This window comes from Labrus bergylta, chromosome 21, assembly GCF_963930695.1.
Source record: "Labrus bergylta chromosome 21, fLabBer1.1, whole genome shotgun sequence".
Taxonomy (NCBI): domain Eukaryota; kingdom Metazoa; phylum Chordata; class Actinopteri; order Labriformes; family Labridae; genus Labrus; species Labrus bergylta.
The window spans coordinates 15928734-15942583 of record NC_089215.1 but is presented as its reverse complement, the minus strand read 5'-3'; the positions used below and the strand labels follow the sequence as shown (position 1 = coordinate 15942583).

The window sequence follows — 13850 nt, the reverse complement described above, 5'->3', positions numbered from 1 at the left end:
CAGGTCCACTCTCCCCTGAGGTGCCAATGTGTAGTTCCACAAAAATCTCAGCATAGTTGTTACTCCCACTCTTTGAAGTTACCCTCTTTATTCATTCCTTTTACCCCACACTTGTCTTTCATGTAGTGTATCAAAGTACGCATCCTGTGCTTCAAAGCCATGCAGTGGAGAGCTGGTGATTAATGGAGAGGTTTCTTCATTAGAGACCAGAAAGGGAGTCTTCCATTTTATTGGAAAGTTCTCAAGTTTGCAGAGCCTTCACTGACACACTCAGCCCTGTAGAAACATTTGTTATGAATGTGTTTTTATACATGTGGTTTACTTTTTGTTCCTGTAATGAAGCCCATCCTTGCCAATGTGCAAGACAAACAATGTTGAGAGGTGTCCATATTATTATTATTATTATTATTATTATTATTATTATTATTATTAATAATAATAATAATAATAATAATAATACATTCATTTTATATTGACCATATAACAGTTATAGAGAGTGGTAAAGACTTGTGTCTCTAAAGTGATATATGCACATTAGTTACACTGTTTATAACAAAAACCTTTTCTTCTAATGCATCTTCTATTTATCTTTAAATAATGTATTAATATGTTCATAGCTGGACATTTGCTGATGGTTATTTGGTACACGTGCACACACACACACACACACACACACAGGTAAATACCAATATATCTATCTATCTACTGTATCTCTAGTATAGGGCTGTCAGCATTAACTAGTTAATCACAATTATTAAGGTCTGAAATCTTTCTTTTTATCTCGCATGCTATTTTGTAGAGGTGGGGGGAATCGGTAAGGCACAGTATCGCAATATTTTGCGTGGTGATGTATTAATTCATGTCAGCCAAGTATCCATATTTTGAATATATTAATAGTAAATATGTTTTTTGATTTTTGAATTGCTGAAGGCGTTGCGCAATTCATTTTGAAAAAGTTGCATTGTTAAAAATGACTGCTCGTACAATACGTCCATACATGTTGGGGTTCAGTTAAGTTAGATTAGATTGAAATACTAGCAGGTCAAATTGTGAGGTTTGACTTTTATCACAGTGTTGGTCAGTCTGTCTGCATGATGTGTGTGTGAATTTTTGTTTTCAAATTTTCTCAAAATGTAAAAATCTAGAGTGTGTGTTTTTATTGATGAAAAAGATCCCAGTGTTGAATAAACTTAACAATTCAGTAAACGCGTCTTTATATGAGGGGGGTCCCTTTCATAACCACAGGAAGCCAGTCTGAGTTTGTGGAGGTGAAAATTACACTTTATCCCTTTGATTTAGTGACCACAAAATAAATATGACTGCTGTGTAAACTTGTGTGCAAACTGGTCTTTTCTTTACCATTCCAGGAGGCCAACATCTTGGTGTCCAGGTGTGGCCGGAGCCGACTCGTCCTCACCTCTGCCAATTTTGCCCTTGCAGAGGCCAGGAGCTCTTGGACTTTCTCAATGCGGATGCCGAAGTGAGCAGCAGTTAATTCGACTGAATAACGAACGATGAGCACATTCTGGCCCTGTAGCTCCCCATGGGGGTCCTGGAAACATTTAGAGTGCACTCAATCAGAGGCTGTTCACACAAATGAACACTAACTCCCTGGGAAATATGTATATATAAACATTTTAATGTTTTAGTGGACCAACTTTAGCATTTAGGGGCTAAGACCAACTCTTTGAACATAAGATTAATGCTTGTAATCTTCTTTAACCCATGACTGCACTTTCCTAAAGGACTATAGTACTTTATTTATATCGCTGCCATCCTCTGGAATTTTTAACCAACAGTTACATTTTTCTTTTCTTGGTTGTGTTGCACTGTCCTATGTCTTTTTATCTGTTGTATTTTTGTCACATGCTGGAAATCAAATGTCTCTTTCAGGGACAATAAAGGTCTAAACTGGGTAAGGTAAGTGGGGGGGGGGGGGGTGACTTTATTGTATTGTTGGTAGATTGTGTACAGAGAGTAAAGAGTCTGCAGTGCTTCTAGCTGCAAAATGATCTTAATAACTTTAATTACTTTGACAACAAAAGTTCTATATCTGTGTCTGGTTTACCTGATTTTAGATATTTTCATTTATCCACCAACTCTTTTGTTTTGAACTGTAAAGTTACAGTAAAGTTACAGTAAAGTTACAGTACATGTGCGATGGTAAAAATCACAGATACCTGTTCTGGAGCAACATTGCCTTGCTCCTTCACCCCATAATGGTGCATAAAGATATCGGCCTGTGTGGCAGATCCAGTGGCACCCTCCACCACATCCTGCAACAGTTCCCGAACCTCTGAGGCCGTCCACACACAGAAGGCCCCTTCACGCTTTTCTGGTCCCCCTGACGCTGGTACAGAGTCCGCATCCTCAGCGCTGTAGAAACCTCCACACTGTTTCAGAAAGAAAAAAAAAACAGAAATGGAAAAACAAATGTCATGGTGTGCTGGTATGAAATGAATACAAAAATGTGATGAAATATGTTTAGTAAGGCATATAATGAACAGAATCCAGTTTTCTTAACTGTCTAAGGGTCTTATGTTTAAGCATCAAACTCATTTTTTTCAGAGTCTTTTAGAGTCTTGCAAAGCACCGGCTGTAATCGGTAAATTTAAACTGATCAACTTGATTGGTATTTCAAGGCTTTCAAAGTTTTGTTTGTAGTACTGTTGTGCTTTTTTTTGTTTTGTGTATCTATTGTTGAGTTCAATGTATTTGAAAGGCCCATCTAGGGACGGGCATTGTTATCTAGCTTAGGATGTAGTGTCAAAGCTGCAGTGAGTGGCATCAGTTTACTTGCTCATTAATTGTCCCTATACAAATGAATAATATTTCAGGAGTTTTCTGCAAGTGTGAAAGCCCTTCATGACACAGCTTCATCCAGAGTTGTTATAACAACTAACCAGGTTAGTTTGTTTTTGAGAGAAAGAGCCTCCTGCAGAAACAACAAATCAGCAGTGATTCTACCGACGAAGTGAAGATCAAATGTTACTTCACTCAGCTGATCACTCAAATCCAGGACTTTTAGGATGTCTTTTACTAACTAGTGTGTTCAAAAGTTCATCTTCCATGCATTACGCAACTGATTTACTCTGAGTTCATACCTTCTAAACTCTATCTCAGGATCTTTAAAAAAAAAAAAAGAAGTGTAATCTTTATTTAGTAATGAAGAGAACTGGAAGATGTCCGCCTAGCTATGGGAAGTTCATAGATCTCGTAGCACAAAAGAAACATACAGTGTATAGCAAATTGAACTTGGGGCAATAATTCATGACTGTATAATGACATAATAAATCTTAAGGAATATTAAGATTGCAGGGAGTGTGGTTTTAATTGAATGTCCTGTTTGCTGCTGCGGACACATTAATCAAAAGAAAAAAAAGGGTTGACCCTTAGAGGAGAGCAGGGGGTTTAAGAGGCTATTTATCAGCAGGGTCCCACCCCCTTGACCTAGCGGATGTTTAAACACACAAGTACACACACATAGACAAACACACACTCATCTCCTGGTGGAATAACAGCTGTTGGTTGTGAGCAGTGAGTGGAGCTCCAGGCCAAATCTTGTATAAGTCTGTTTAGAAAAACTTTCATTTGCCATTATGCAATTAGAAAAAAGCTATATCAACCTAACCTTAATACACATCCTAACTGCAACATAACTTCTGGGGCTACACGGTTGGAAAAAAACTGACATTACGATAATTATCGCAATTTAAAAAAATTGAAAATCAAACCTCAAACCTTGTAAATGCAGTGTGATGGCTTTTTAAAAAAAATATTTTGATAACAAAATGAAGGGGAGTAAATAAACACATATTCAAGAGTGCAACTCAGTTTTCATGTCTTTTATCAGATGATATCAGTTAATCTGAAGCATTATGATAAGTTGCCTGGAGCTTCATCTGACTGCATCAACATGTTGTTGAAGAATGACCATCACACCTGGGCCTGCATCAAACAGCTAAAATGTGCACATGAGGAGTGAGAAATAATATCATGCTGCAACAATGATGCCAGAGCAACTTATTGTGCAGCCCTAATGACTTCCATTCTACATAGCTGTAACGCTGGAACACTCTTTGATCTTCGTTTTATCTGAGGAAACCAGGTTCCCGATGAGACCCGTGGCTCACAGAGAAGACACCTTCTTTAAACACACAGAAGTCCTAAAATGGCTGCGTATGATTCACCTTGTCACTCAGGTCCCTGGAGACGTAGAGCAAAATGTCCTGAGCTACATCTGCAAAGACCCGCTCGCCTGATACCTGTAGAAGCAGAAAAAAACGTTCAACTGTATCACATCAAAAGAGATAGGTTTGTGTTTAGTTTGATTTTTTTTCGCTGAATGGCTAATATGTTGAGAAAGTAGGACAGGCACCGAATATTAGAGGGATACCATGTCAGATACAAGAAGAAGAACACATACAGTATATATCCACACATACCTGGGATGCATTAATGTAGGCCACAGCCAGCTGAGCCTGATCGTACAACATCTTTTCAAAGTGGGGGACATGCCAGGAGGAATCTGTAGAATACCGATGAAACCCCTGCAGAGGACCGACATGAAGACAGATGCAGTGTATACTTTCAGACACATGCAGTAGTCTATTTTATTTACTCACTTCACAACAACCAATGTCACATGACTGGCATGACTGCAAAGTGTCATCCATGCATGTGTGAGTAACTTTGCACATACATACTTAGGGCTGCAAATAGGGATGACTTTCATTGTTCCTTAATCTAATGATTATTGTCTGGTTGAACTAAAATAATGATGCCAACAGTGTTAATAAGATGTATGTTGTGATTTCTCTGAGCACCAAATGATATCTGAAAATTTGTTTTCAATTCCATGATGTTACGGACCTGGGACACGTGGTCATGGATGCCCCCTAGCGCCATCATGCGGAGTGTGTGCAAGGCCATCTGAAGTGCCTCAATCCCTTCTGAGGTGGAGCGGTTTACAGACCAGTAAGTCATAAGAAACATCAGATTCACTGGGGAGAGATAAAAAGGGGAAAGGGGGGGAGGGGGGGGTGGAGAGTAAGATGAAGAGCAGACCACCAGGACCAAACCTGAAACATATGGACTGTGGTTCTTGTTGAGGGTACCTGGTGTAGGAAACTTTGGAGCATCTCTAAAGCCACCATACTCTTCTTCAAAGGAGTGTGCCAACTGTTGGAAGCAACGCTTGGCGATATCCGGGGCCAGGGGAGGACTTTCCCCTGGGTTCGCGTCCACAGCCGTGCCTTTTTTCAAAGCCTCGAGGATCCTCTCTCCACTGGACTCCAAAGCAGTACGGTTATTTTGCCACTGAGGATCATAAGTCACACAATACAGACAGAATCCTACTGTAAAATGATTGCACACAGAAACACAACCCGGTACAAAAATAGCAAAAACATAATTTGTAAAACTGAAATACTGGAAACAGGATTTAAACAAAAAAAAAACCCTCTAAACCTGATTTATTATTCTGGTGAGAACAGTTTTGAGCCCAGGTCGTCTTCCATGGTCTCTGGGGGGGAAGTAGGTTCCTCCAATGAAAGGTCGAAGGTCAGGGGTCAACCACACACTCATGGGCCAGCCTCCACCTCCACTAGTTGCCTGTAAACACGAGCAAAGAAAAGCTATAAGAGAGTAAAGCAAATGAAAATCAAACATAAACACACGCAAACCCACCTGCACAAAGGTCATGTAGACCTTGTCCACATCAGGTCTTTCTTCACGGTCTAATTTGATGCAGACAAAGTTTTCACTAAGGATTTTGCCAATTTCCTCATCCTCGAAAGACTCCCTCTCCATTACATGGCACCAATGGCATGTTGAGTAGCCCACTAATAGTCCAAGCATATATCATTTCCATATGAGGAACAATGATAGTGAATCAGCGTGTATATGAAATGAGCATGCTATGAGACTGGCTTCTTACCAGATAAAAAGATTGGTTTGTCTTCATGCTTTGCTTTGTTAAAAGCATCTTCTCCCCACGGATACCTGAAACATAATGACATTTTTTGTCAGTATGCCTGTATGTCATTTTGAAGAAACGTATGCCTACATCTGAAGTTCAAATGCTCTCACCAGTCAACCGGGTTGTGTGCATGTTGTAGAAGGTAGGGTGACCTCTCCTTTGCTAACCTGTTGGTGTGTCTGTGAGGGCTGGATGATGAACCTTCACCCCCTGATGCCATGCTCATAAAAACAGAAGAGCTGCACACATACATAAAAACAATTGTTTTCACTGACGACCAAGAGAAATCTAAGGCTTCAACAAAGTGTCCAGTGTGCCCTTAGTTAAACCACATGTGCCTATAGGATCAGGAAACCAACATTCAATAACAGACTTCTGCTTACAAACACTTTAAGGTGTTTTTTTTGTTATATTAATTTGAAGGCTATATTTAAATACTTATTATTGTTGATTATTTTTGCTCTGATGAATCGATTTCTCCCTTCTGTAATTTTTCCAAGTGATACTTTTCAGGTTTATGATAAAGCTAATCTCTCTAAATCAATAAATCCATCCATCTATATACAGAACATAAATGTATTACCAATGTGGCTGATGGATATATACTTCTGAAACACCTGCCTTTTTATTCCTGCAATATCTTGAAGGTGTTGCAAGTCGTTAGCCAGAGGACCGACGTACCAAACCCCGTTTGAATATTGCTCTATTTTATGCGGTTTTGCTCGTAGGCAAACTACTGTGCCCTGCTGAATATACTGAACACGGTTTCGGACACTTTAGGCAACTTGGTAAAATACGGCGAAATACATATCACAAATGCATTTCGATTTATAAGTTATCTGCCCACCCACGTCACTACATTTGACCGCATGGGTACCTGAGTTACTGCGCAAACCATTCAGAAAAGTAGAGACAGTATTGAACCTTAAGGACTGCGTAGTGGATTATTATCGACGCCGAATTAAGACTCGAGGTGTTTGGACTTTATTGAAAGTGTTAAACTACGAGGACATGTCTTCTGGTGTTGTTAATATCGTGGGGATAATTTTTAGTACGATTAAGTAATGGAGTTTCGCTCATTCCTGCTCACGTTATTGGTCCGGAAGCACGTCCTTAATCGTCATTGCAAATACCATGTGGCGAGCAACATGACACTAAACAGCTTTGGCAAGCAATTCATCGTGTTGCCGAATTAAAATGATACATGTCTGCTGCTTAACAGTGTTACGAGTAGCGTTAGCAATAGCAACCTCTTAGCCGTGGTGGCGTTACCTGGGGTAGTAGGCCGGCTGGAAGTGTAGCAGCGGTGATTTATATCTTGGTAGGTGGGGGTTTTGTGTGCGTAACCTACAGATGTTACCTCCTGAGCTCTGCAGTGTACCGTCGGCTCTGAGAAAAGCTGCAGATGAGATGCGTATATACTCCACACGGCTATATTTGGACGCCGACCGACGCCATGCCAGCCTTAACATCCTAATCCAACAACTGTAGCCTATTGCTGTGTTATGTGCAATGCTTGTGTTATCGCATTTGTTGACACCAGCCAAGAAAGTACAATGCATGAGGTGAACACTTCATTGCAGTACCAAAAACTCCACGCGTCATGGCGCGACAGCTGTTCAAAGTTACTCACAACAATCACACTGTTACAAAAAAAAGAAGAAAAAAAATTGAATTTATTTAACCTCATTGAGATTAAGAATCTCATTTACAAGAGTGTCCTGGCCAAGAGAGACAGCAGCACAATAAAGAGTTACAGACATATAAAACACAGAGTAATCACAAACACAGTTTAACATGTCATGAGTCACAGAGCAGAAAGTCATCAGTCAAAGCATCTACAATCAGAAGCGTCTTCCTCCAACACCTTCAATCTACTTTTTAAATGATTTAAAGAAACCAGCTCCCCCAGACACAGATCATCCTGCAGGAGATTCCAGGCCGCCAGAGCAGCGTACCTGAAACTCCTTTTTCCCCATTTCAAGACGCACTTTGGGAACAGAAAACAGCAATCATTTTTGTGACTGGGTTGCAGAGCAGAGATTGTGTCTTCCAGCACTTTTCACATGAATACAGTTACACAAGTATGAGGGCAGCAGGTTAAGTAGGCCTATAGCCTTATAAATAAGGACATGCCAATGAGTTTGTCTACGCTTAGATAATGCAGGCCAGCCGACTCGATCATACAGAGTACAATGATGAGTCAGGCCCCTGAGATTTGTTATAAATCTCAACACACCATGATATACAATATCCAAAGATTTCAGGCACTGAGACGATGCATGTATATATAAAACATCACCATAATCAATCAGGGGCATGAAAGTAGCAGCAACAAGTTGTTTTTTTTGCAGCAAAAGAAAAACAAGATTTGTTTCTGAAGTAAAAACCCAGCCGCACCTCAAGCTTTTTTACAGGTTGCTGAATATGAAGCTTGAAAGACAGAGTATCATCAATTAAGAATCCAAGGTATTTCTAAGATGATACAGACTCAATCACATCACCCTGAGATGTAACAACAGGGGGCAGGTTTAGAGGCCTTTTCTTTGAGTTTGAAAACATCATGAGTTTAGTTTCATCACTGTGTGTAGGTAGTTACAGTTACAATGTCTTGATTAATTTTAACATTTTAAAGACAGACAGAAGGACAGGTCAGAAATTCCATTAATCATTCTAAGATTTGTGAATATTGAGCTTGATAATGGATGGGACAAAGTCGTCACGAGTCACCAAGTCTGAGGCCACTATGTTGACAGGCGTTCTGGCTGCTTGCTCTTTCACCCACTGCAGCAGCCTTGGCAGACTCCGTTGTATAACCTTTTTGAGGTTGTCACAAAGGCGAAGGATGTACCTGAGGATCCTCACATCTTCTGGTAGTGTCAAGTTCAAGCCACATACAAAAAAACCTGTGGGTCATAAGAAAGTATTGAAAAAAGCACCTTCTTGCATTGTGACGTGTACAGAGCCCCTGAAGTCCTGAACAAGAGAATTATAATTATGATCGGCGAAAAGTTCAGTTACTCAACAAATCAAGTTTCACTTTAACCTAAGAATATCACACGGTGATATTTATGGAAATTAAAATTAACTCTGTTCACATGTGTATGTGTAGCCTACATGTTAATAAAGTAAATTACAGTACAATTCTATAACTCAAAGAAAACGGGTGCTTAGGAAAACCTACAGAGCCCTGGGAGTCCCGAAAAGTAAAAAAAAAAATGTATCTTGTGTGCACAAGATGATTATGTACGTAGCCTACATATTGATACGAGTGTCAATAAGTAAGGTATGCCTGCACTTCAGTCAAATACTTTTCAAAGAACCCGTTTTCTACTAGTTATAGAATTGTACTGTAACTTACTTTATTAACATGTACACATACAAACATGTGAGTTTTTTCATTTTTCTAAGTAGGCCTACACTAAATAATAACCCACAAGTTATTATCTTGTGCCTACAAGATGTATTTGTTTTTACTTTTCGGGGCTCCATAGACGTGTGTTTTGTAGGAACCAAACACATTAAAACAACGACTGCCCAACCCAATGTGCTGAAGGGACAGAGAACACTTACAATTAGAAGGTCTTGATTTCTCTAAAGCCTGGCGAAGCACTGATTCAACTTTTGTTGGGTCCATACTATTGCCATAGAAATATGTGATTTTACTCCATAATTCGATGTGATGAATTGCTGGGTAATCATATGAAACTATGATATTTCTGCCTTTGTCCCAGCATATTTTCAAGGTAGGGACTTCCTGTTGAGACACATTGAAATAGTTGTAATTAAAGTGGTATAAGCTCACAGTATAACTCTAATCATTGATATTAAGATCATGGTTCAGGATACCGTGTTAAGGAAGAGTCTGGCTCCAAACAATGTCTTGATGAATTTGATAAGATGGATGTGGAGACGCTCTTCCATCTCTTTGAAATGGGACAATGCCAAGATGATGATCTCTTTGGGGTGCTTCTCTGCCCAGTCGTGTATGACCTTTAGAACAGTCTGAGTAATGGCAACAATGTGTTGGTTAATAAATATCGAATCAAATTAAGATATTTCTTCTATTGTTGCTCGTTGTTTTTATTGCAGGTTTTTTTTTTCATAAACACATTCAATTTAGTTGAGCATCTGTTTTTTTTTATTGCTCATTCAAATATATTGTATTTTCCCCTTTAATAGTCAAATGTAGGCTATGGTTAAACTTCAAAACACAATTTGAAATCATTTTTGATAGCATCCTTTGTGTATGATAAAGGTCCTGGGATTTTAATTCATACATGTTTGACAAGTGAAGAGAAATGTTGGATTCAATGTCGACCCAGGGACACTTCTGTAGACATGTAGTTGAGGACTGAGCTAAGTAGAAAGGCGAGCAATTCTACTTAGCACAAGCTGCCCTGTTATAAAGTAGACTTGAGTAGTATTTTTAACCAATGTGGTACAGGGATGTCCTACAGTCAATACATTTTGTATTATCGTTTTTTTTTAGAAATGTGGTCATTTATATCTGTATGTTTTTTATTCTATTTTTTTAAACATGCGTCGGGCGCAGCGCTTTTTGAAAAGGCGTCTGTTTTTTAAAAAGGCGTCATCCTTTTTCCATTCTCCATAGGCTTATATGTAAAAAAGGAGCTGGCAGTTGAAAAAAGAAGTCAAGTGTGAACACGGCCTATGAGAGGCTTATTTTAGTTGCATTGTGCAATAAATCCTTCCTACTTGTTGTTTTGTGTATGTCATGTTTTATTTTCTCTCTCTCTCTCTCTCTCTCCTACACACACACGAACACACTCTCTCTTTCAAGTTTCCACCTGTTAAAATATTCTATTCTTTGCCCCGTTGGCAAATTTCTTGCCCGTAGTGGTTCTGTGATATGAGCAAGAATTGGGTCTGGACCTGCTCTGGACATTTTCTCATGATTTCTTTCATGATAAAATTTACCTGACTAGACAAATAATCCACAAATTGTTGACTTCTAAATATTTACTCATGCTGACAAGAAGAATGCATTAGGACAAAGGGATTTTTCCAACTTTACCTCCACATCAGTGCGTGTGTACAGGCCATGATAAAAGAAAAGCCTGGTGGGGTTGGTGTCATTTGGCTTGCGAGCAATCCTCATGTCAAAGTAACGAACACCAGCATCCAGTTGCTTTGCGATGGTCTCCTCCTGTGTTACAAGGAACTACAATAGTCGATCTTTCCCTTATAAATGCATTATGCACTGACACTGAACCAAACTTTACCTGAGTGACCGCCCATCTGTTCACTGTTCGACGGGCACAACAAATCTTGCTTAATATTTTCAGTCTAGCAGGCTCTAATATGGAGGAGTTGATGTCCAAGTCATAGCTCATTGAGTCGTGGCTACCTGGGAATTCACACACACAAACACACACACAGTTATTAAAATTACAATATTACTGTTTTAATAAACCTCACATAGTCTCTGTTAATAAAAACATGTACACGTTCCTCTTGTTTTGTTATCAGGGAAGCTGAGTATTGCATGGACTGCTAAGAAATGTTGTAAAGATGTTCAACAAGTTAAAGAATCCAAACCAGGCACGGCTGGCTATTTCTCTAATGCAGCCACAATGTGCATATTTCTTTGCTGAAGACAATACATGTCCAATCAGATGTCCAATCAGTATTGCTGAAGAAAATGTAAATCCTTATTGCTTATAGACTAAGAAAGCTGAGTGTGTACAATGATACACTGTTCCAAAGCAAACACAGGATCTTCCTTGTTCTTCTGCATTTCATGATATGGCGTATAACCTGAGTCAGTCCAAAGACTGTAAAGGAAATACACCCTGCACTTATAGTCTTTGGTGTCATTTTGGCTGTTGACAGCATTGGTGAGCAGTTAGTTTTCATACAAGCAAAGGCATTGACCAAATACAATTCTGAATTGTGACTGTTAGCAGGCTGATGTTAAAACAAATGTTAAGTCATAAAAGAGAATACTTACTGAGTGTGTTTTGTTAAGCAAAATGATGATTGTTACTTTATGATATTTATTTATACCTACCAAAAGATTTAATTTCCATACTTTTTTTTTTTTTTACAAATCACAGCTGCTAAGTTTTTTTTTACTTTGCAGCAATGAAACAAGTTGCATTATTTAAGAATCAGAATCAGAATCAGAAATACTTTATTAATCCCAGGGGGAAATTCTGTAATTCAGCCTCATACCTGGTATGGCCAGCATGAAGAGAGACCTGTTGTGAAGTTCAGGTGGTAGTTGTGACATCCAGTCACAGTAGCTCGTCACTTCTCTCCTCCTTTTGCCTTGTTTTGACATTGCCATCTCAAATTCTACACAGAACAAGTCAAAGTCAACCCTTAGCCTCTTGTAATGGAAAAGTATATGTTCTTGCTTATGCATTTAACATGTACGAATTTCTGCTTACACAGTGGAAAAATCAAAAGTAACACGTACACAAAACAACACACGAACATAACTTTCATGAGATAATTATAGGCACGTCTCTATAGGCAGATTAAGACACATCAACGTGAGTCAACCAATGAGAGTGCCCTGCTTTGCGAAGTCTGATATAAATGTCTTGATGTAACCGCTCCCGAGCAGGATTCTGCTATGCACTTGTGACGATAGTCTCCTCTGTATAAGTTTCCTCCTTTTTGTAAAAAGAAACCCTTTTATTCTGATAATAAAATACACAAAGACAAATCTTTGACTTGAGAGCTTTTGTTTAATACAGAAAAATCCACAACACTCTCAACAGTACATTTGTAGCTTACAATAAATAGGCTGTGCATGAGACACGTCTAAAGAAAGTTAAGGTTAAGATAAACACCACTTACCCTTCTAAAGTGATTCCCAGTCTTCGTATTGTTCATTAACTCACATTTGAAATTGCAGAAATGTGAAAAGTAGCAATATTGTCTAGGTTTACAAAGTGAAGATGCGTATTAAAAAGCTACAGGTTTACATAACCAACTTGCACTAGGAAACTGCTGCATTGTTTCAGTTCTGTCATCCAGATGCCCAACGATGAGGAAATCTGAAACTGGTTTTTACTGGAATGTTTGATCAGGGTGATATGGCACCAAGGTGAAACTCCCTCATACCATCAGTGTGCTCAGTAATCCAGTTTCTGTGGTGCACTTATCAGAAACTCCAGAAACTCTATAATCAGTCAAAGAAACTGCAAAGTCGACTCCAAAAGATGGTACAAAATAGTGTTTAACATACAATCAGTATGTTTACAAGTTGGTTCACCAAAAAACAGAACTTTTAGAATACATGTATAAATGTAAATCTCTGAAATCTTACAAAGTTAGACTAACACACCTACATAATGCGATTGAGTGTCAATTTATTCTTGCATGTATATTACTTAATCTGCCCCAAACTTGCTAGGGCTTTCTGCACATGCGCCACATGCTTTGACCAGCAGCATAAATGCATAAAAGCCAGTAAGAAAAGAAGACAAATGTATCTGCATGACGAACCACAGACCACACGTTTTTAGACAGATGAGGAGACACAGTTAATGTAAACATATTAATCGCAACTTTCTGTCTCTCCCCTCTTTGCCTGGTGTTATACTGAGAATGCACCTCACACAATTCAAAATATGGCAGACACAATTTCTACACGTCCGTATATTGCATCCACCCTTAAATTGATTCTACAGACACTTAAGTGGTGAAACAAGTTTGTCAACAACATGTTTGTAGGTCTTACGCAGGCTAATGAAAATGTGTATACTACAGACTCTACAGAACTAGTAGACTGAGATATCAACTTCAGATACTTTGTAATCACAGAACTGGCACCTGAAATAAGGTTCATGCAATTCTCGGCAGGAATGCATTTCTCTGCACAACATCTGCACTA

General features: G+C 38.9%; 2 protein-coding genes across 5 annotated transcripts in view; both read right to left on the bottom strand.

The window, feature by feature from the left end:
• The window catches only part of spata20 (spermatogenesis associated 20), a 38876-nt gene extending 31374 nt beyond the window's left edge, over nucleotides 1–7502 (bottom strand). The window contains exons 1-11 of one of the 4 annotated variants that reach the window (XM_020650324.3): nucleotides 7253–7502; nucleotides 6091–6219; nucleotides 5939–6003; nucleotides 5689–5843; nucleotides 5470–5613; nucleotides 5118–5319; nucleotides 4873–5003; nucleotides 4446–4550; nucleotides 4191–4265; nucleotides 2181–2393; nucleotides 1360–1552 (exon numbers count right to left, since the gene is read on the bottom strand). In XM_020650324.3, coding sequence (XP_020505980.2) covers nucleotides 1360–1552; nucleotides 2181–2393; nucleotides 4191–4265; nucleotides 4446–4550; nucleotides 4873–5003; nucleotides 5118–5319; nucleotides 5470–5613; nucleotides 5689–5843; nucleotides 5939–6003; nucleotides 6091–6219; nucleotides 7253–7452 — 1612 coding nt within the window. In that variant the 5' untranslated portion in view covers nucleotides 7453–7502. The remainder of the gene's footprint in view (nucleotides 1–1359; nucleotides 1553–2180; nucleotides 2394–4190; nucleotides 4266–4445; nucleotides 4551–4872; nucleotides 5004–5117; nucleotides 5320–5469; nucleotides 5614–5688; nucleotides 5844–5938; nucleotides 6004–6090; nucleotides 6220–7252) is intronic. The other 3 variants (XM_020650325.3, XM_065949806.1, XM_065949807.1) reach the window with 3 other exon arrangements.
• A 798-nt stretch (nucleotides 7503–8300) lies between these two features.
• On the bottom strand, nucleotides 8301–12980 carry LOC109996270 (PI-PLC X domain-containing protein 1-like). Its single transcript, XM_020650318.3, has 7 exons — nucleotides 12812–12980; nucleotides 12179–12301; nucleotides 11227–11351; nucleotides 11019–11150; nucleotides 9830–9985; nucleotides 9554–9737; nucleotides 8301–8886 (listed from the first exon to the last, which is right to left on the bottom strand). Exons 2-7 carry the CDS (start codon nucleotides 12291–12293, stop codon nucleotides 8654–8656), a joined length of 945 nt encoding a protein of 314 aa, XP_020505974.2. The 5' UTR covers nucleotides 12294–12301; nucleotides 12812–12980; the 3' UTR covers nucleotides 8301–8653.
• Nucleotides 12981–13850: the final 870 nt, after the last annotated feature.